This window comes from Pteropus alecto, unplaced genomic scaffold (genome assembly GCF_000325575.1).
Source record: "Pteropus alecto unplaced genomic scaffold, ASM32557v1 scaffold16, whole genome shotgun sequence".
Classification (NCBI taxonomy): Eukaryota; Metazoa; Chordata; class Mammalia; order Chiroptera; family Pteropodidae; genus Pteropus; species Pteropus alecto.
The window spans coordinates 2,219,299-2,236,708 of NW_006438867.1; the positions used below are offsets into that span (position 1 = coordinate 2,219,299).

Genomic DNA, 17,410 nt, shown 5'->3' on the forward strand with positions numbered 1-17,410 from the left:
GTCTTTATCTGTCTTTCAATTCTAAATGATAGCTTTGCCAGCTAATCATCTTGTTTGCCGGCCTTTGCTTTTTCATCACTGAATATTTCCTGCCAATCCCTTCTGGCTTGCAAAGTTTCTGTGGAGAAATCAGCTGACAGTCTTATGGAAGCTCCCTTGTGGGTAACTAGCTGCCTTTCTCTTGCTGCTTTTAAGATTCTCTTTGTCTTTAACTTTTGGCATTTTAATTTTAATTATGATGTGTGTTGGCGTGGGCCTCTTTGGGTTCATCTTGTTTGGGACTCTGCACTCCCTGGGCTTGTATGTTTGTTTCCTTCACCAGATAAAGAGAGTTTTCTGTCATTATTTCTTGAAATAGGTTTTCAATTCCTTGCTTTCTTTCTTTTGGTACCCCTGTGATGCGAATATTGGTATGCTTGATGTTGCCCCAGACGTACCTTAAACTCTCTTCATTTTTCTTGTTGCTGTTGTAATTGGGTGTGTTCTGCCACCTTCTCTTCTAAAATGCCGAGTGGATCCTCTGCTTCATCCAATCTACTGTTGATTCTCTGTAATGTATTCTTCATTTCAGTTATTGTAGTCTTCATTTCTGACTGATTCATTTTTATGTTTTCTATCACCATTTTTATGTTTTCTATCTCTTCGTTAAAGTTCTCACTGCATTTATCTACTCTTCCCCCTAAGTTCGTTGAGCATCCTTATAAACAGTATTTTGAACTCTACATCTGGTACATTGCTTCTTTTCATTTTGTTTAGTTCTTTTTCTGGAGCTTTGTTCTGTTCTTTTATTTGAGATATGTTTCTTTGCTCATTTTGGCTGCTTCCCCATGTTCATTTCTGTATATTAGGGAAGGCTGCTATGTCTCCTGTCTTAAGAGATAGAACACATATTTCTGAATGAAAAATTTTAATGAAATAATACTGATTTTTTTCTTTGTCAGCTACACTGCAATATAATTTTATTTTATTCTTTTTACAAAAGCCGTTTTGTTCCAATAAATTGATTTGCACAGTTAAAAAACAAAACAAAACAAAAAACCCTGGTTTTGAGGACTGTTATTTGTTTCATGGAGCCAAAGTTTTTAAAAGATATATTTAGTTTAACTCTGCTAAACATTTTTATAAAAAGCCGTTTTTCTACCATGGACATACTTTGAAGATTTATGCTACAACTTACAAATAACAAGTCCCATGTAAAACTAAGAAGAAATCAAAGCACTGTTGGAATTCAAATTATTATGTGTCATGTTACTTCTCCTCCTGAAGGTTCCTAACTCTTTTCAACCATTGCTTTAAGGCAGCCTGACTCGATGAAGTAAACAGAACTTGAATACAGTGACTTAACTATACTTTATTAATTTATGCTTAAGCCACAAAATCAACCTTTCCAAAAAAAAACTGAGTGCAAGTCAAACTGCCAGCTGAAAAAGAACAGCTGTATGCCCTCAAGTCTCCTTTTCACCATAGTTTACCTCTATACAATGCTCAGTAAAACCCACATGAATAAAGTGATGGAAATGTCACCTTATGTTCATTAAGTGTCATCAGTTTTTGTGTACCCAGGCTGCCCTCCTGCTCACACCAGATGCCTGGTAGTGATCACGACAGCACCTTTATTCAATAAGTTTGTATAATTGAACTCAAAAAGATACAGTTTTACCTCCAGTCAAGCAAAAGAGAAAATTATGTTTAATGCATATTAAAGGAGCACTTGTTGGAGATTGTGAGCTGGATTGATTCCAAGTTACTAAAATGAATCAGCTCGCTACAAAATGTTAACACAGCCACTTTATTTGTTTATTTGGACTTTTTAAAAATTAAATTTATTGGGGCAATATTGGTGATAATAAAATTATATAGGTTTCAAGTGTACAATTCAGTATTACATCATCTGTATACTATATTGTGTGTTTACCACCCCAAAGTCAAATCTCCTTCCAACACCATATATTTGACCACCTTTACCCTTTCATACCTTCTCTACCCCTGTTCCCTTTGGTAACCACTAAACTGTTGTCTGTGTCTATGAGGTTTTTTTTGTTTGTCTTGTTCGTTTGATGCTTTCAGTTTTACATCCCACATATGAGTGAAATATGGTTCTCAACTTTTTCTGCCTGACTTATTTCACTTAGCATGATTATCTCAAGATCTGTCCATGTTGTCGCAAATGGCAGTATTTCATCTTTTCTTATGGTTGAGAAATATTTTATTGTATACATACCACATCTTTACCTAATCATCTATCGAAGGACACTTTGGTTGTTTCCATTTCTCGGCCACCATGAAAAATGCTGCAATAAACATTAGAGTGCATGTATCTTTATGGATAAATATTTTCAAATCCTTGGGGTAGATAACCAGAGAGGGATTGCTGGGGTCATATGGTTATTTTATTCTTAATTTTTTGAGGAAACTTTATTCTGTTTTCCATAGCGGCTATACCAATTTACATTCCCACCAGCAGTGTATGAGGGTTCCTTTTTACCCACAACCTCTCCAACACTGGTTATTACTTGTCCTGTTGATGTTAGCCATTCTAACAGGTATGAGGTGGTGCCTCATTGTGGTTTTGATTTGCATTTCCTTAATAGCTAGTGAAGTTGAGCATCTTTTCATATATCTTGGGAGAAGTGTCTGTTCTCATCCTTCACCCATATTTTCATTGGATTGCTTATTTTTTGTTGTTGTTATATGAGTTCTTTATATATTTTGCATATTAACCCATTATCAGAGGCGTTGTTTGCAAATATCTTCTCCCATTTGGATGATTGCCTCTTTGTTGATGGTTTCTTTTGCTCTGCAGAAGTTTTTTTGGTTTGACATATTCTCATTCATTTATTTTTGCTTTACTTTTCTTGTCTTTGAGGTCAAATTCATAAAATCCTCTCTAAAACCAAGGTCTACGAGTTTAGTACCTATGTGTTCTTCTATGCAATTTATTGTTTCAGGTGTTATATTTAGGATTTTGATCCATTTTAAATTAATTTGGGTGTATGGTGACAGCAGTCTAGTTTCATTCTTTTGCATGTGGCTTTCCAATTTTTTCAGCACCATATTGGAGAGGCTTTCTTTTCTTTATTGTATGTTTTTGTCTCCTTTGTCGAAAATTGTTTGCCCGTATATGTATTTGGGTTTATTTCTGGGCTCTCAATTCTATTCCATTAGTCTGTGGGTCTCTTTTTCTGCCAATAATATGCTGTTTTGATTATTGCACTTTGTAGCATAATTTGAAGTCAGGCAGAGTGATATCTCCGGCCCTGTTCTTTTTTCTCAGGATGGCTTTGACTGTTCGGAGTCTTTTTTGCTTCCTTGCAAATTTGATGACTTTCTGTTCTATTTCTTTAAAAAATGCCATTGGGGTTTTGATGGGGGAGTGCATTAAATCTATATTGGAAATAATAAACAAATACAGTAAAGTTGCAGGATATAGTATCAATGTACAAAAGTCCATTGTGTTTCTATATACTAAAAATGAAATTTCAGAAAAGAGACAAAAAAAATAATTCCTTTTGCAATTGCAACAAAAAAGAATAAAATACCTAGGAATAAACAATAAAGGATGTGAAGGGCTTATACACTGAATACTAAAAGACATTATTAAAAAGAAATTGAAGACGACACAAAGAAATGGAAAGCTATTTTGCGTTCCTGGATTGGAAGAATCAACATAGTTAAAATGACCATATTATGCACAGCCACCTTAAACATTAATAAGATAGCTGATTTCTAAAATCTGGAAGGAGAGGGTTTTATTTAAGCCTGCTATTTAGAAGAAATGCAATTCTACCTCAAGTAACTTAAATGGGACTTTCGAATAACTGGGAAAGAATTTCTCTTTTGGATGAGAAGGCAAAGAAGAATTCAACTGATTTTCAAGCAGAATAACAAATGTAACAGCAATACTTTTTGCGCACACATTTATGTATGTGACTGTAACGTCTATAAAAGCAGTTCTCAAACTTTGATTTTATGATCCTTTCCCACTTTTAAGAGTTACTGAGAACTCCAAATAACCTTTACTTATGTGATTTATATCTATCCACTTTTATCATTTTAGGAGATAAAACTGAGAAACTTAAGAATATTTATTGATTCATTAAAAGATGGTAATAAACACATTATATATTAACATCAACATATTTTTATTTAAAATAAATTTTTCAAAACAATCAGCAAGAAGAGTTATTGTTTTCTACCTTTGCAAATCTCTTCAATGCCTCGTTTGATAGATGACGCTTGGAGTGTCATAGTCACTTCTGCGTGCAGTCCATTGCGATATATTGTTTAGGTTGAAATAGATGAGGAAAATCTAGTGCACCCAGATATGTAGTTGAGAAAGAAAGGACCTTGCAGCCCCTGTGAAAGGGACTCCGGAACTCCAGGGGTCCTTGGGTCACACTTTGAGAACTGCTATCCTATAAAGTAGTTTGGAAGAACACATGATTGGTGAGATTATTAGCAGTCCTAATTTTTTTCTTTTTCATTTACATATGTTTTGTACAGTGAAGATGGATTACTTGTGCAAAGTATAAATGATAAAAGAAGAAACATGAGTATGTTAAGGAAAGATTTTAGAGGACATAGAGACTGAGACAGAGAAGTTTATATTTTGGAAACCAAGGAGCCTCTGTTATTTCTTAAGTAGGAAAATGACCTGCTCAAAATTTTATTTGAGAGTAAATAAATTAGAATTGGAAGGGAGAAGCTACTTCAGAGGCTGTTACAGTAATCTAGGTGAGTGGCGAGGTGGGCTATGCCTTAGGTATTGGTAGAAATGGAGAGAAAGTTTCAAAATCTGGAAGAAATTTTGAAGGTAGGAATACCAAGAGTTGTGTATCAGAAATAAAGGAGTGGGAAGAGTCAAGATGACTGTTTTCAAGTCTAAAACATTTGAAAATATTTTCTCCCTTATATTTAACTTTCACCTTTTCTGAAAATTATCCTGATTGAGCTAACTGAAGTCTTGTCTTGTTTTTTCAGAGTTGGCCCATCCATTCCAGGGCTTAGGAGTAGGTCAACACGCTTCTCAGCTTGAGTCGGTCACAGTTACCAGCAGAGGAGAGTAAGACTTATGACGTCCCTGGAGAGTCACCTGCTGCTTTCATCCCCCAAGCCCTGCAGGCAGTGAAGGCCGTCTGTCCAGTTCCTGTCCGCAGTGGACGCCTGCAGCCCACCTCCTATGCACTCCAGCACCCCCATCAGCTCCCTCTTCTCCTTCACCAGCCCAGCAGTGAAGAGACTGCTAGGCTGGAAGCAAGGAGATGAAGAGGAGAAGTGGGCGGAGAAGGCGGTAGACTCCTTAGTGAAGAAGCTGAAGAAGAAGAAGGGCGCCATGGACGAGCTGGAGAGGGCCCTTAGCTGTCCGGGGCAGCCCAGCAAATGTGTAACGATCCCCCGGTCCTTGGACGGGCGGCTGCAGGTGTCCCACCGCAAGGGTCTGCCTCACGTTATTTACTGCAGAGTGTGGCGCTGGCCAGACCTGCAGTCTCACCACGAGCTGAAGCCCCTGGAATGCTGCGAGTTCCCATTTGGCTCCAAGCAGAAAGAGGTGTGCATTAACCCCTACCACTACCGCCGGGTGGAGACGCCAGGTGAGCTTGCCTTACGATCGCATGCTGTATTTTCAGGGCTAAGGGCGTGTATCCCACTTGATGGAGAGTGATGGGGCACAAGCAAGACAAGGACCCATCCCCAACTCTCCAAAAGAGGAAGAGGGGAGGGTAAGGGAGGGAGGGGAGGGGAGGTTCAGTTTTGAGGAACTTAGCCAAAATTTTGCAGTCAGAAAAATCCAGAAAGATGAATATTCATTTCAGTATACATGTAAGCTCTGTGTGATTTTGAAAAATTCGGTTTTAATTTGATGTGTTTGGAGTCATCATCATCATGTTTTTCCAGTTCTTGGGGCCTTTGAAGATCTTGACATAATTAACTGTAAAAAAATCAACATCCCCCTCCCCTGAACTGAACTGACCAAACTAAAATAAAGCAGGTTTCTTGGCTGTCACTTTCCAGATGCTCAGGTAAGTGGAGGTAGCTCACTTCTGGGTTTGAAAACAACCAGTGAAAGAGTTGCTGGAAATCCTCCTAGGACTGAAAAAAAATCCTCTTAGGATTAGCAGGTGTTCTTAAAAATGGCTTTAAACACAGAAAAGTATTGTTTTAAAACTCTTCACACTCCCAATGTGCATGTGTGAGCACACATACAGTGCGCCCCCTTTCAGAGAAGTCTGGCGTTGCTCTGCATTCCTTCCCGTTGGCTGTGGCAGTTTGACTGCATTTCTCTTTGAGTTGCCTCATTCCAGGAGACCTAGGGGCAGGCCCCGAGCTCAGGGAAACGGACATGTCCGCTAAGGGATGGTTCTGTCTAGGCAGACAGGCCGTGGAGGGAGTGCAGCATGCTGCTTGCCTCCAGGGTTCAGTTAACCTTACAGCAGTGCTGATAACTGCTTCATACCCAGCCCAAAGCAGGCTTAGCAAGGCAACTGTTCAGGCTCCCGTATCACACCATCATGTTGTAAAACTGTTGTCAAGGAAGTCACCTGCCAGGGTGTGACTGCCTCACACAGTCACTGCATCCTGGGATTGAGTCCCTGCATGAAATTGTGATGAGAAAGTCCTAGCCTCCTGACGAATCTGATACATTTCCACCAGATCATACAGGTCTTCGCTTTCTTCCCTTCTTTCCTGCTTTTCTCTGGGCAGTCTTTCATACTTAAAAACAAAAGTCATTAGTGTCTGAGTTTATGACAGAAAGGATTTGATTCTTTTTGTTTCAAAATTTGAGTTATATTAAGTATTCAAAATATACCCAATGAAAAAATGTTCTTTAAGAAATCATGTCTCTCTTCCTGAATAATATAGTTGTAAAAAGTATCTTGTAAAATGTATCTGGTTTTCCTTTCAAATACTAGAAGACCTCATTTTAGTTTTTCATATTTCTTTTAGGAATGGTAGTGCGAATGTTTTTATGTATGGCAGATAGATTTCATATAGTATTTTAGGTTTGACTTTCCAAAACAAAAAATGGGTAAAGATTGTGTTAACTTTTAAGATAATCTTTACACCACACAGGTTTTCTATTTCTAACTTGATTTTTTTTTATAGAAAAAAGGATTTTATATGTAACTTTTTGGCCATGTTTAAAGTAAATATTTTGAGAACAGTGAAGATATTAATATTGAGCAAGTTTGCTGGATCCCTAATTATTATAAAGCTTACGCTTTGCCTGTGAAATCTGTCATTTTTTGATTTCTCATTTTAGGAACATTGTAGCTGCATTCTGATTTTCTTTTTCCTTACACAACCACTTAAGTAATGTATTTCAATGCTTCTCAAATGATCTGTAGTAAAGGACCAGTTTTTATTTTTTAAATCTTTAATCCTTCAAAAATTGGTACTTTTCCTAGGCAAATGAACTTTTAAAAAGACTTACAAAATACAAGCCCAACTTTTTTATTATTCATTTCAACAGATATAAAATTACTCTGTCAAATTGTTTTTAAAGTTTCTAACCACTAATTCTCAGTTTCAGTACTCGTAGCTTCATGGACTGGTACCCACAGTTGGTGAAGTGTCACTTGTCTTCAGGCCAGTTTGTGTGGCTCAGGTCTGGTACAAGCTGTGTTTTCATGGCACATGATGGTTTTACTCCATGTGCTACTCTCACCTGTCATGGTTTAGTTATTTCAGGAGTATAATTTCTCCTTTACTAAAACATTCATACTCGATTAAAACCATGTGATATTTGAAAAAAAAATACAAAAGTTTTCTTCAGCTCTGTCTTTCACCTTCATATATGCTTCATATATGCTGTTTTTCTCTGTGTAACACTTATCTATTAAGATAGTATTATATTTAAAAGGTAGCATAAAACAAACAAATGTCTGTAAGCTCACCGTGTCATATTTGCAAGTAGCAGTTGAGATGTGAAAATAGAAATAATTATTGCTATAGATTAACTACCCGTGTCCCCCCAAAATACATGTGTTGAAAACCTAAGATGTTGTTAGCAGGTGTGGCATTTGGGAGGTGGTTAGGTCATGAGGACAGACTCTCACGAATGGGATCAGTGCCCGTGGAGAGTCTCCCGGAGCTCCTTGGCGCCTTTCACAATGTGGGATCACAATGAAAAGTTGGCAGTCTGCCGCCTGGCAGAGGGGTCTCAGCAGAACCCAACTATGCTGCACCCTGGTCTCAGACTCTCAGACCTCCAGAATGAGAAATACATTTCCATTGTTTTTAAGCTACCTGGTCTGTGGTATTTCTGTTACAGCAGCCCAAATGGACTATGGCAGCTGTGTTTCGAGTGAAAGTATTTAAAAATATGGTCAGTGCAGATCTAAGGTAACTGAGCCAGTCCGGCCAAATCACTACTGGATGATACTATCAGTTTTCTTTACAAATATTCAGGTTTTACCTGAATGATAAAAATACATTATCAAGCTCTTCATCTCAGTAAAGAAAAACATAGTCTTTCCTCTCTTTTGGAGCCTCAGTCTACAGGCCATGAAGAAACAGAGGTCTGCATTCAAGAGGGCGTGAGACATTGTATTTGTCAATGGTAGGAATAGATTGCAGGCATCTCACATTAAAGCTGAAGTAAGAGAGATTATTTAGATTCCTCTTCATCCAAAAAAGGAAAATGAGTATTTATTTGAATTTTGTTAACATTGCGATGAAGAAGCATCATTGAAAAGAAGCCATATGTTATTTACTGTGTCAGCCCCTCGCTTTCAGACTATTCATAAGGCAAGTTATCTTTATAATCCTGCATATTCGTAGGAGACATAAAAGGAAATTCGTTTTTGCATGATGATGTCGAATGTTTACTCTATAATGTCATAAGAGAGTATATACAAATACTGGCTTTTAAATGGGAAGAAATCATTTGTTTCTGTGCTACTCTCACCTGTCATGGTTTAGTTTAAGACTTTTCATTTTTGTGTTTGCATTTATTTTCTATATGTAGAACTGAAAATTATTGCTTGTTAAGAAAGAGATAAATGTATTACGGTAGGTAAATGGTTGATTTTGTGATTGTAATTGTTGCTGTTTACTCCCAAACATTTATTTTTTATGAAAATTTTTATCAATAGTGTGATTAAAAACTCAATAGTGTGATTAAAAACAAGATCTATCCTATCCATCTCGAGGAACAATCTCTATTAGTTATTCTTGCTTAATTCTTTTTCTAGTTCCCTCTTTTATTACTAAAAACTATGGAGGTAACTATATATGTGTTCAAATTTGTCACATTTAGATAATATCATTGACTGTTTAACATAAAAGATGAGGATTTGGCTAATTTGTATTGCCTTCTTCCTTTCTTCTTCTTCTCAAACCTTAATATTTATATTTTGGTTTATAGTTTATATTATTTTTTGGTAATTCAGTTGGTTTCCATCATGGGATTTGAGGATAAGAATTATTTTTCCTTGAAGAGCACTGGCCCATTGCCTTCTAGCATCCAGCACTGGTGGTGGGAAGTCGTAAGTCAGTTCGATTCTCATTTCTTTGTAGGTGACTTTGAGATGATCCTGTGGGACTTTTTAGAATATTCCACTTGTCTAAATGGTATGACTAGGTTTGGATCATTTTTCATTAATTGGGCTGTGCACTGTGGCTCTTTTCAGTCTGATGACATAGATTCTTCTGTAGTTCTGGGAAATATTCTTCAGCAGATATTCTTTGATCACTTTCTGTTTTCTCTGCTCCTCTGTTCTTATGTTGGTCATAGGTTACACCTCAATGACAGTTATTGAATACCTTTTTTCTGCCAGGCACTATGACACTTTAGAAGTCAACGGGAGCTATGAATGCCTGCACAATGCTTGCCCTGGAGAATTGCATCCATTCCTGAGTTTTTGTATAGAATCAGGATCAAGAAAACTCATGTTCTTTTTAGTGTGGAACCCAGAAGGAACATGCTAAAACGAACAGGCTTTCTTTATAAGTTCTCTATTGCTGCTTACCTTTTACTTATTCACTTTTATTATTACTCACCGTTGATCTTTTACTTAACAACTTTTAGTTGCCTTTAAATATTTCTGGTAAAGACAGGTAGAATGCTTTCATTTTAGCAGTACAATTGAGCCTAAAATTTAGGTTGGTCATCTAAATAATTCATCATGATCTCTGAAGTAAAAGTATTTTGGGCATCACTTTGGGGTTTTTTGCAAGCAATAGAAACCTAATTTGCCTTAAAAGAAAAAAAGAAAACCAAACACTTTATTGGCAGATTCAAAAGAAAGCGTGAACAATTAGGTCTCCCGAAGATCAGGTAATAGGGCGGCTCCGGTAATTTCTGTGGTAGGAATGAATAGGCAGTTTCTCTTCAGAGTGCTGACATCAGGATGATTCTTCTCCAAGTTTTTGGCTAATTGTGACATTCTGCTTAAGATTTAGGCTTCAGGGAGTGAAACCATTAGTTTAGCTTGATTCACAAGTTCACTTTTGGAGAAGAGATAAGACCTTAATAGACAGTTTTACAATGAGTGCAAAGAATAATGGAGCGGTACTTCCCAAAGGAAAAACAGTTTTATCATCAAAAATGGTCAGACAAAAACAGCAAATGTCCAGTATGTTCTGTGCCGACAAGCCAGTGTTCACTTCTAACCCACTGTTCCCTTTCTCATCCCAGTGCTGCCGCCTGTACTGGTGCCAAGACACAGCGAGTACAACCCCCAGCTCAGCCTCCTGGCCAAGTTCCGCAGCGCCTCCCTCCACAGTGAGCCACTCATGCCACACAACGCCACCTACCCGGACTCTTTCCAGCAGCATCCGTGTTCTGCATTCCCCTCCTCGCCAGGGCAAGCGTTCTCTCAGTCCCCATGCACGGCCAGCTATCCTCACTCCCCAGGAAGCCTTTCTGAGCCAGAGAGCCCCTATCAACACTCAGGTCAGTACAGGCTGCCTGTGCGTGGAATGCAACCCAACACAGTTATTTTTGATGTGCCCATGATAATTGTAGCCACTGTAACTCATGTTCACACAGAGCCTTGCAGCTCACAGGGCTGTCTCCCATGGGCCCTCGTACCCTGCCCAGCCTCTGAGACGATTGGGGCTAGAGCCTTTCTGCAGTAGTCACCCTGGACCTACATGTCTTTGCTCTGCTTCCTGGCCCTAATCTTCTGGAAGCTCGCAGAAACTAACTGGATTTGAACAGCATCTCTGGGAATTTCCAGAGATTTTTTTTTTTTTTTTTTAAAGCAGTAGCAATAAGACTATAAAAGACTTCTCTAACTTGACCAGGAAGACTTGGCCCCAGGGCAAGCACTGTAAGGGATCGGTGCTAGGCCTTTTCTTTGGCTGCCTCTGTCAGCAATCGGAGGGAGTCCCTACCTACGCAAGATGTGTGCATGATGCTAGTGCATGGCGGGAGCCCAGCTGCAGCCAGGGCATTCTCCTTGTTTGCTGTGGGGGGCCAGCACAGCATCTTGAAGGTAGACCTAGCGAGGCATGTGGCAGGGAGAGGGTAAAGCAAGCCCATGGTGGTGACTGCGTGTGCTCCCACACCTATGAAGCGGGTCTGAGCTAGGTAATGAAGAAGAGACTTTCCGTACCTCATGAGTGTGACATAAACAATATCATGAGCTGACAAGTCCCTAAAGGCATGCATAAATGCGTTTGGTGATCTGCCTCGTTCATGTCTTCATATATACATTTATTTATTTAGTTATTTAGTTGTTGTGGAATTCATTTATTAGGAGGACATTCTGAGAATGCTTTCCCATATATACATTTATTTAACAGGTTCACTGAACTCTTACTGCATGCAAGCACTGCTTTAGGGGGCTGAAAGGAAAATTAAAATATTAATAAAAATTGTCTTTGTCCTCAAAAACTCCTAAAATGTGGGAAGGTAAATGAGTTGCCCTTTCCCTTTCAGATTATTCAGTTCTTACTTTTCCCTCCTCCACAATACATCTATTTTACATATACATTTACTGTCAAGTTTATCACACTGTATTACATAATTCTTGCGTCTGTCTCCCATCTCTCATCTCTCAGTCATCTTCTCTATCATATGTCTATCACAGAGCCTAAAATACAGAAGTTGCTCCTTAGTTGATTATACAGGCATTTGAATCTTGGGAGTAGAGCTCAGGGTTACTGATGTCGATTTTATTGAGTCATCAAATAATGACCGAGCACCTGCTAAGTGCCAGACACTGACCTAAATGCCAGAAGGTACAGTGATAAAGGACAATGGTCTCCGACCTTCCAGAGGCAGTGGCTACTGAGAACAATCATGTAAATAAGTAACACAGTGTGATAAAAGCTCTAGCAGTCCAGGCTAGCAGTTATGTTACCAGCGTTGGGGTTGTTGGGTTCTGCAAAATAGAAATCGAGAGGAAACCCCCAAATGGTTTCCAGACAGGTTTTATTAAGCTTATGCGAAGGCAGGAGGTGAGCGGCGGGCAGTTGAGCGAAGCTTCATCTGGATTTACAGCCGCTCCCCAGCGCCAGCATCGCCACCTCAGCTCCACCTCAGATCATTAGGCATTAGATTTTCATTGGAACACCGGTCCTTGGTGCCAAAAAGGTTGGGGACCACTGTGTAGCTGACAAATCTTGATCAACTGCACATGCAAATAGAGGTTTGGTTTGACATCTGTATAAAGGTAAAATGCCTTAGGGAGATAAAATCAGCTACTTCTGCATTTTTGCATAAGGCGTGGGATACCCTGGCCTAAGCCCCTCTGCCGTCTCAGTTACAAGGACTTGAACGAAAGTGATGTGGGGTTAGAAAGAAGGCAGTGAATTTGAGGAGGCAGAATCACCAGGACTCGATGTGGGGATGAAGGGTGAGCTGTGCCCTGGAAGTCATTTAGAGTAGAGGGCATGGCTGCAGTCTTGCAAGTGGCTGAATTCACGGAGAAGGGGACACAACAGGAGAACTCATTTGAGGACAGGGCACTAGTTAAGGGACAGAAAGATAATTATATTGCAAAATATATGTTTATATAAAACACATTTGTGCTATAAAGATTTCCTGCACTGACTTTGTGTTCCTGCAGTGGTTAAACTAACAGGCTGATGATGGCTTTTTCCTCTTCCCGCCCATGAAAGACAGAGCCCAGCACTATCAGATGCTGGTTAGTTTCTCATGGGGGGACTAGCCCTTTTAATTTAAAAAAAAATGATAATTCTTTTCTGAGTGATTAACAGCAAAATGCCAACCCAAATAACAGATTTATGGATAAATAGGCTGGAAGAACTTTTGAAATTAACTGGTTCAGCTCATTAAAGTTTTTTAACAGCTCTATTGAGATGTAATTCACATGGCATACAGTTCAGCCATTTAAAGTGTGCACTTCAATGGTTTTTTCATATATTGTATTATATTTTTTAAGTTGTAAAATATACATCACATATAACTTGCCATTTTAACCATTTTTAAGTGTATGATCCAGTGACATTAAGTGCATTTGCAATGCTGTGCATCTATCACCACTGTTTCTATCACCCCGGACAGAGAGGGACGCATTAAGCAGTGACCCCATTCCCTGTTGTTGCCCCATTCCCTGCCTTCTAGCCCTGGTAAACTCTAACCTACTTTCTGTCTCTAAATTTGCCTCTTCTAAGGTGTCTCATATAAATGAAATCATACCTTATTTGTCCTTTTGTGTCTGGCTTACTCAGCGTAGCAGAGTGTTGTCACAATTCTTCCATGTTGTAGCATTTGTCAGTTACTTCATTTTTGTGACTGAACAATATTCCACAATATGAATATAGCACATTTAAAAAAATCCGTTTATGGGTCTGTGGATATTTGGGTTGTTTCTGCCTTTTGGCTATTGTGACTAATGCTGCTATGAATGTTGATGTACAAGAATCCAGGTCCTTGCTTTTAATTCTTTGGGGAATATACCAAAGAGGGGAACTGCTGGGTCACATGGTAACTCTCTGTGTTCAGCTTCTTAATTTTATAGACGATTTACTCCTCATGGCTACATCCAACCATAGACTCAGAATTTTGAGGGGTGGAGCCAGGAATCTGCGTTTTTAAGAAGTTCCACTGACAATTTTTTATACACAGTTAAATGTGAGAATTACTTGAATGGACATTCAACAAAGACAGATTGAATCAACCTTTTATGCTGTTGAATTCTACCACTTACCTGACGAGACTGTTCTGAGCTGACATTAAGAATATGTGCTGAAGAAGTCAGTTATTCTAAGGTCCTCACTAAAGAGTTCTCTGCCTCAGGAGTTTTTATTGCATTACGAATTAATTTCTGATAAGATGTTCCCTATTTGAATGTATGCCATTTTCCTAACCATGATTACTGTCTGATCATGGAGCTGATATTCTGGGGAGAAGGGCCCTTCTCAGCATGCATCAGGCTCAAGATTATGATTGAGTTTCAGCTGTTCTGTGTTTAGGGGACACATTTTGAAGAATCTCAGAGACAGAACATCCCTGTGTCCGTTGTACAATCCTTGGCAACAGAGGAACTGAAAATTAAGCCCATTTCAAAGAAGGGTTAACTTTCTCTGTTTTGAAAACCAGGTAACAGATTCTTCTGCTATTGAGAAAAGCAAGGAGAATAGTTCTTAGATTTGAAAATCTTATCCTGAAGCCATTTGAATTCAGTGATAACTCATAAGTCAAAGGGAAAACTAACCAATCCTTTAGTGAGCTTAGGACAACCCTCTTCTGTAGGACATTCACCATGTCACTTCATAATACCCTTATTATGTTACTAGTCTCTCTTTAGCAAAAACTCTGTCTACTAAGCCCAGGCGTTTAAAGGCCAAAATGATTGGATCGGGCTGTCTTTGTGTAGTTTATCAGTTTGACATTCCTTTGTTTTACTGCTTTCTTTTAGTTGACACACCACCCCCGCCTTATCATGCCACAGAAGCCACAGGGACCCAGAATGGCCGACCTGTAGATGCCACGGCTGATAGTCATTTAGTACTATCAATGCCTAATGGAGGTAACTTTGCAGATGAACAGCTAAATGTAGCTGTTTTCCAAGAGTATGTCCTGAAACAAGAGTATTACCCTAAAACAAAACGAATCAAAAACCAAACCAAACCAAAACAAAATGTGCTGGCCTGCTATTTCGCAAGTGTTTTAAGGGACAGAGAGCATCGCTTTGCATTTTAACTTTGGCATTCCTCAGTAGCATAGAGTGAATTTTTTCTTTTTAAATCATCCTGGTTACTAGAATATATTAATTTTTTATTTTAACCTGACATTTTAGAATTTTGTAGTTTTTGATGTTTCATATGGATTTGAGTGTTTAAGAAGTTAGAGATTTTGTCCCATTTGTGCTTTTACTGTAGATTGAGAGTGGTGTCTTTCATTTGGCTTAGAGGCATGCTCTTAAAATTTGTGTAAATAGGGTTTTTACAAAATGTTATTTGTCTTAACAGTAGCTAGGGAAATGCCCCTCAACTTTAATGTTCATACACACCATCTGGCAGTCTTGTATGAATGCAGATTTTGACCCTCCGGACCTGGGGTGGGGCTGGAGAATCTGCATTCCTCACAAGCTCCCAGGTGAGCAGAGCTGTGTTCCAGGAACCACACTGAGTGGGGAGCGTCCAAAGACATTTACTACTTAGACAATCTCAGAGTGAATTCTTTTATAAGTTAAGGATCTTTTGTAAATCAAATAACCCCTAATTTATCTGTTTTATAAATTCGTATTTAGTGCATAAAGGAACACACTCTAGATACAAGAATGGCAAGGATATTAAAAAAAAGATCAATCAGTAGAAAAGCAGAGCAAGAGTGTAGGTAACAAAGAAAGAACTCTGAACTTTCATTGGTTACTTTAAAAAATTTGGGGTGAAAACATAACGTTCACAGATTTCCTGATGAAATATATAGCTCTCTTTAAAATGTTTTTATGGCATAGATAACTAAGTGTTCCATATGTGCACTGCAGAGAATGTGAACAGTTTGTCTAGGTGGAAGTTTTTTTTCTCCTTTCTTAAATAATTTAAAGTCCTATCCAGCGTTTCTGATTTTTTTTTTTTTCATATCCAAACTGTTATTTTTCATCTTTAATTTGTTAGAAAATGGTACTCTGCCACAGGGATTCAGTCTGGCACAGTGATGCGCTGTGTCGCACATGTAGAGGCGAGGTGACCTGCCAACTACCTTTAGGGGCGTGAGGTGTACACAGATGTGTTCATAGTGTTGTTTGCCCGATCCCCTCAGTACTCATAAATATGTGTACAGATGCTCTCACCATGGGTGAGTCACTAGGTCCGTGGCCTCTGACACACATAAGCTCACCACAAACAGTTTCCATTAAAGTGACAGATTTGAAATGATCGCAGGGAAGCACACTTGGTCTTGGAGCCAACTTCTGCTTCACAGCTTTGACCTAAGTCTCCCTATGGAATCAGGAGGTGGGAGCCCAGGCCGACCGTGGTGATGCTGACTGGTTCGTTTCCTTTCAGACTTCCGGCCAGTGTGCTATGAGGAGCCGCAGCACTGGTGCTCAGTTGCCTACTACGAACTCAACAACCGAGTGGGGGAGACGTTTCAGGCCTCTGCCCGGAGCGTGCTCATAGACGGATTCACAGACCCTTCCAACAGCAGGAACAGATTCTGCCTCGGACTTCTCTCTAACGTAAACAGAAACTCAACAATAGAAAATACGAGGAGACACATAGGAAAGGGTAAAAGAAATATGCAATTCCTTTATATGTTCTCTGAGCTGAAACATGGAACTAGAAACAAACCGTGTATTGGCTGTGTAATCTGGTGGGGTGGCTGCTGGGCTGGCGGGCCAGGGGACTGTTCTGGGATGACCATTGGAGAACACCTGTGGGCTTCTAGCACCTTGGTTTCTCTGCCCCTCACACTGGAGTGGCATCTTCTGCGGGGTGATGCAGGGTGGGTATTATGAAGACAAACATAGTGATAAATATAAACGTAGGGTGAAATTATTGAATAAAAGGATTATGAATTATTTTTGAGTTGCTAAGGATAACTTCTGAAGAAGAGGAATTCTGGCTGCCTGATTATATGAGGTAAAGTTACCTTTGGAGACTTCGAAGCTGGGGAGTCCTGGCTTACTTACAATTGGAAGTGACTGGGGTTCGGTGCCCAGGAATTGCTACAGCAGTGCAGTGGGCACAGGCCTCCCTGGGGTCTGGCTGGTGTTGCTTTTGAAGCTTCTCTTACCAGAGTGATCAAGGGTGGCAAATGCCAGCGGAGTATGAGGCCTGGTTGAAGATCTTGAAATCATTTCATTTTAGAATAGTTGGTAGTGTCTGAGAAATACCTGGTTGGCTGCTACTACCATGTCAGGCTGCTCTAGAACTGCAGATGTAAAGAGTCTTCAGGGTCAACTGATCTTTTTCCTCCCCATCCAGCACTTAGGCCTCCCTGGGAAGGGAGCCACAAAAGCCCTTTCTTTCAGATTTCTGGGGGAGAGTC

General features: G+C 39.4%; 1 protein-coding gene across 9 annotated transcripts in view; it reads left to right on the plus strand.

The window, feature by feature from the left end:
• Positions 1 to 17,410, plus strand: part of SMAD9 (SMAD family member 9) — a 69,716-nt gene that overhangs the window by 38,030 nt on the left and 14,276 nt on the right. For 8 of the 9 annotated variants that reach the window (XR_003047437.1, XM_025049519.1, XM_025049517.1 and 5 more), the window contains 4 exons: positions 4,981 to 5,591; positions 10,640 to 10,897; positions 14,835 to 14,945; positions 16,426 to 16,647. Coding sequence is in view for 8 of the 9 variants with exons in the window: in XM_025049519.1 (XP_024905287.1) it covers positions 5,180 to 5,591; positions 10,640 to 10,897; positions 14,835 to 14,945; positions 16,426 to 16,647 (1,003 nt within the window). In the remaining variant the exon portion in view is untranslated. The remainder of the gene's footprint in view (positions 1 to 4,980; positions 5,592 to 10,639; positions 10,898 to 14,834; positions 14,946 to 16,425; positions 16,648 to 17,410) is intronic. The other variant, XM_025049521.1, reaches the window with a different exon arrangement.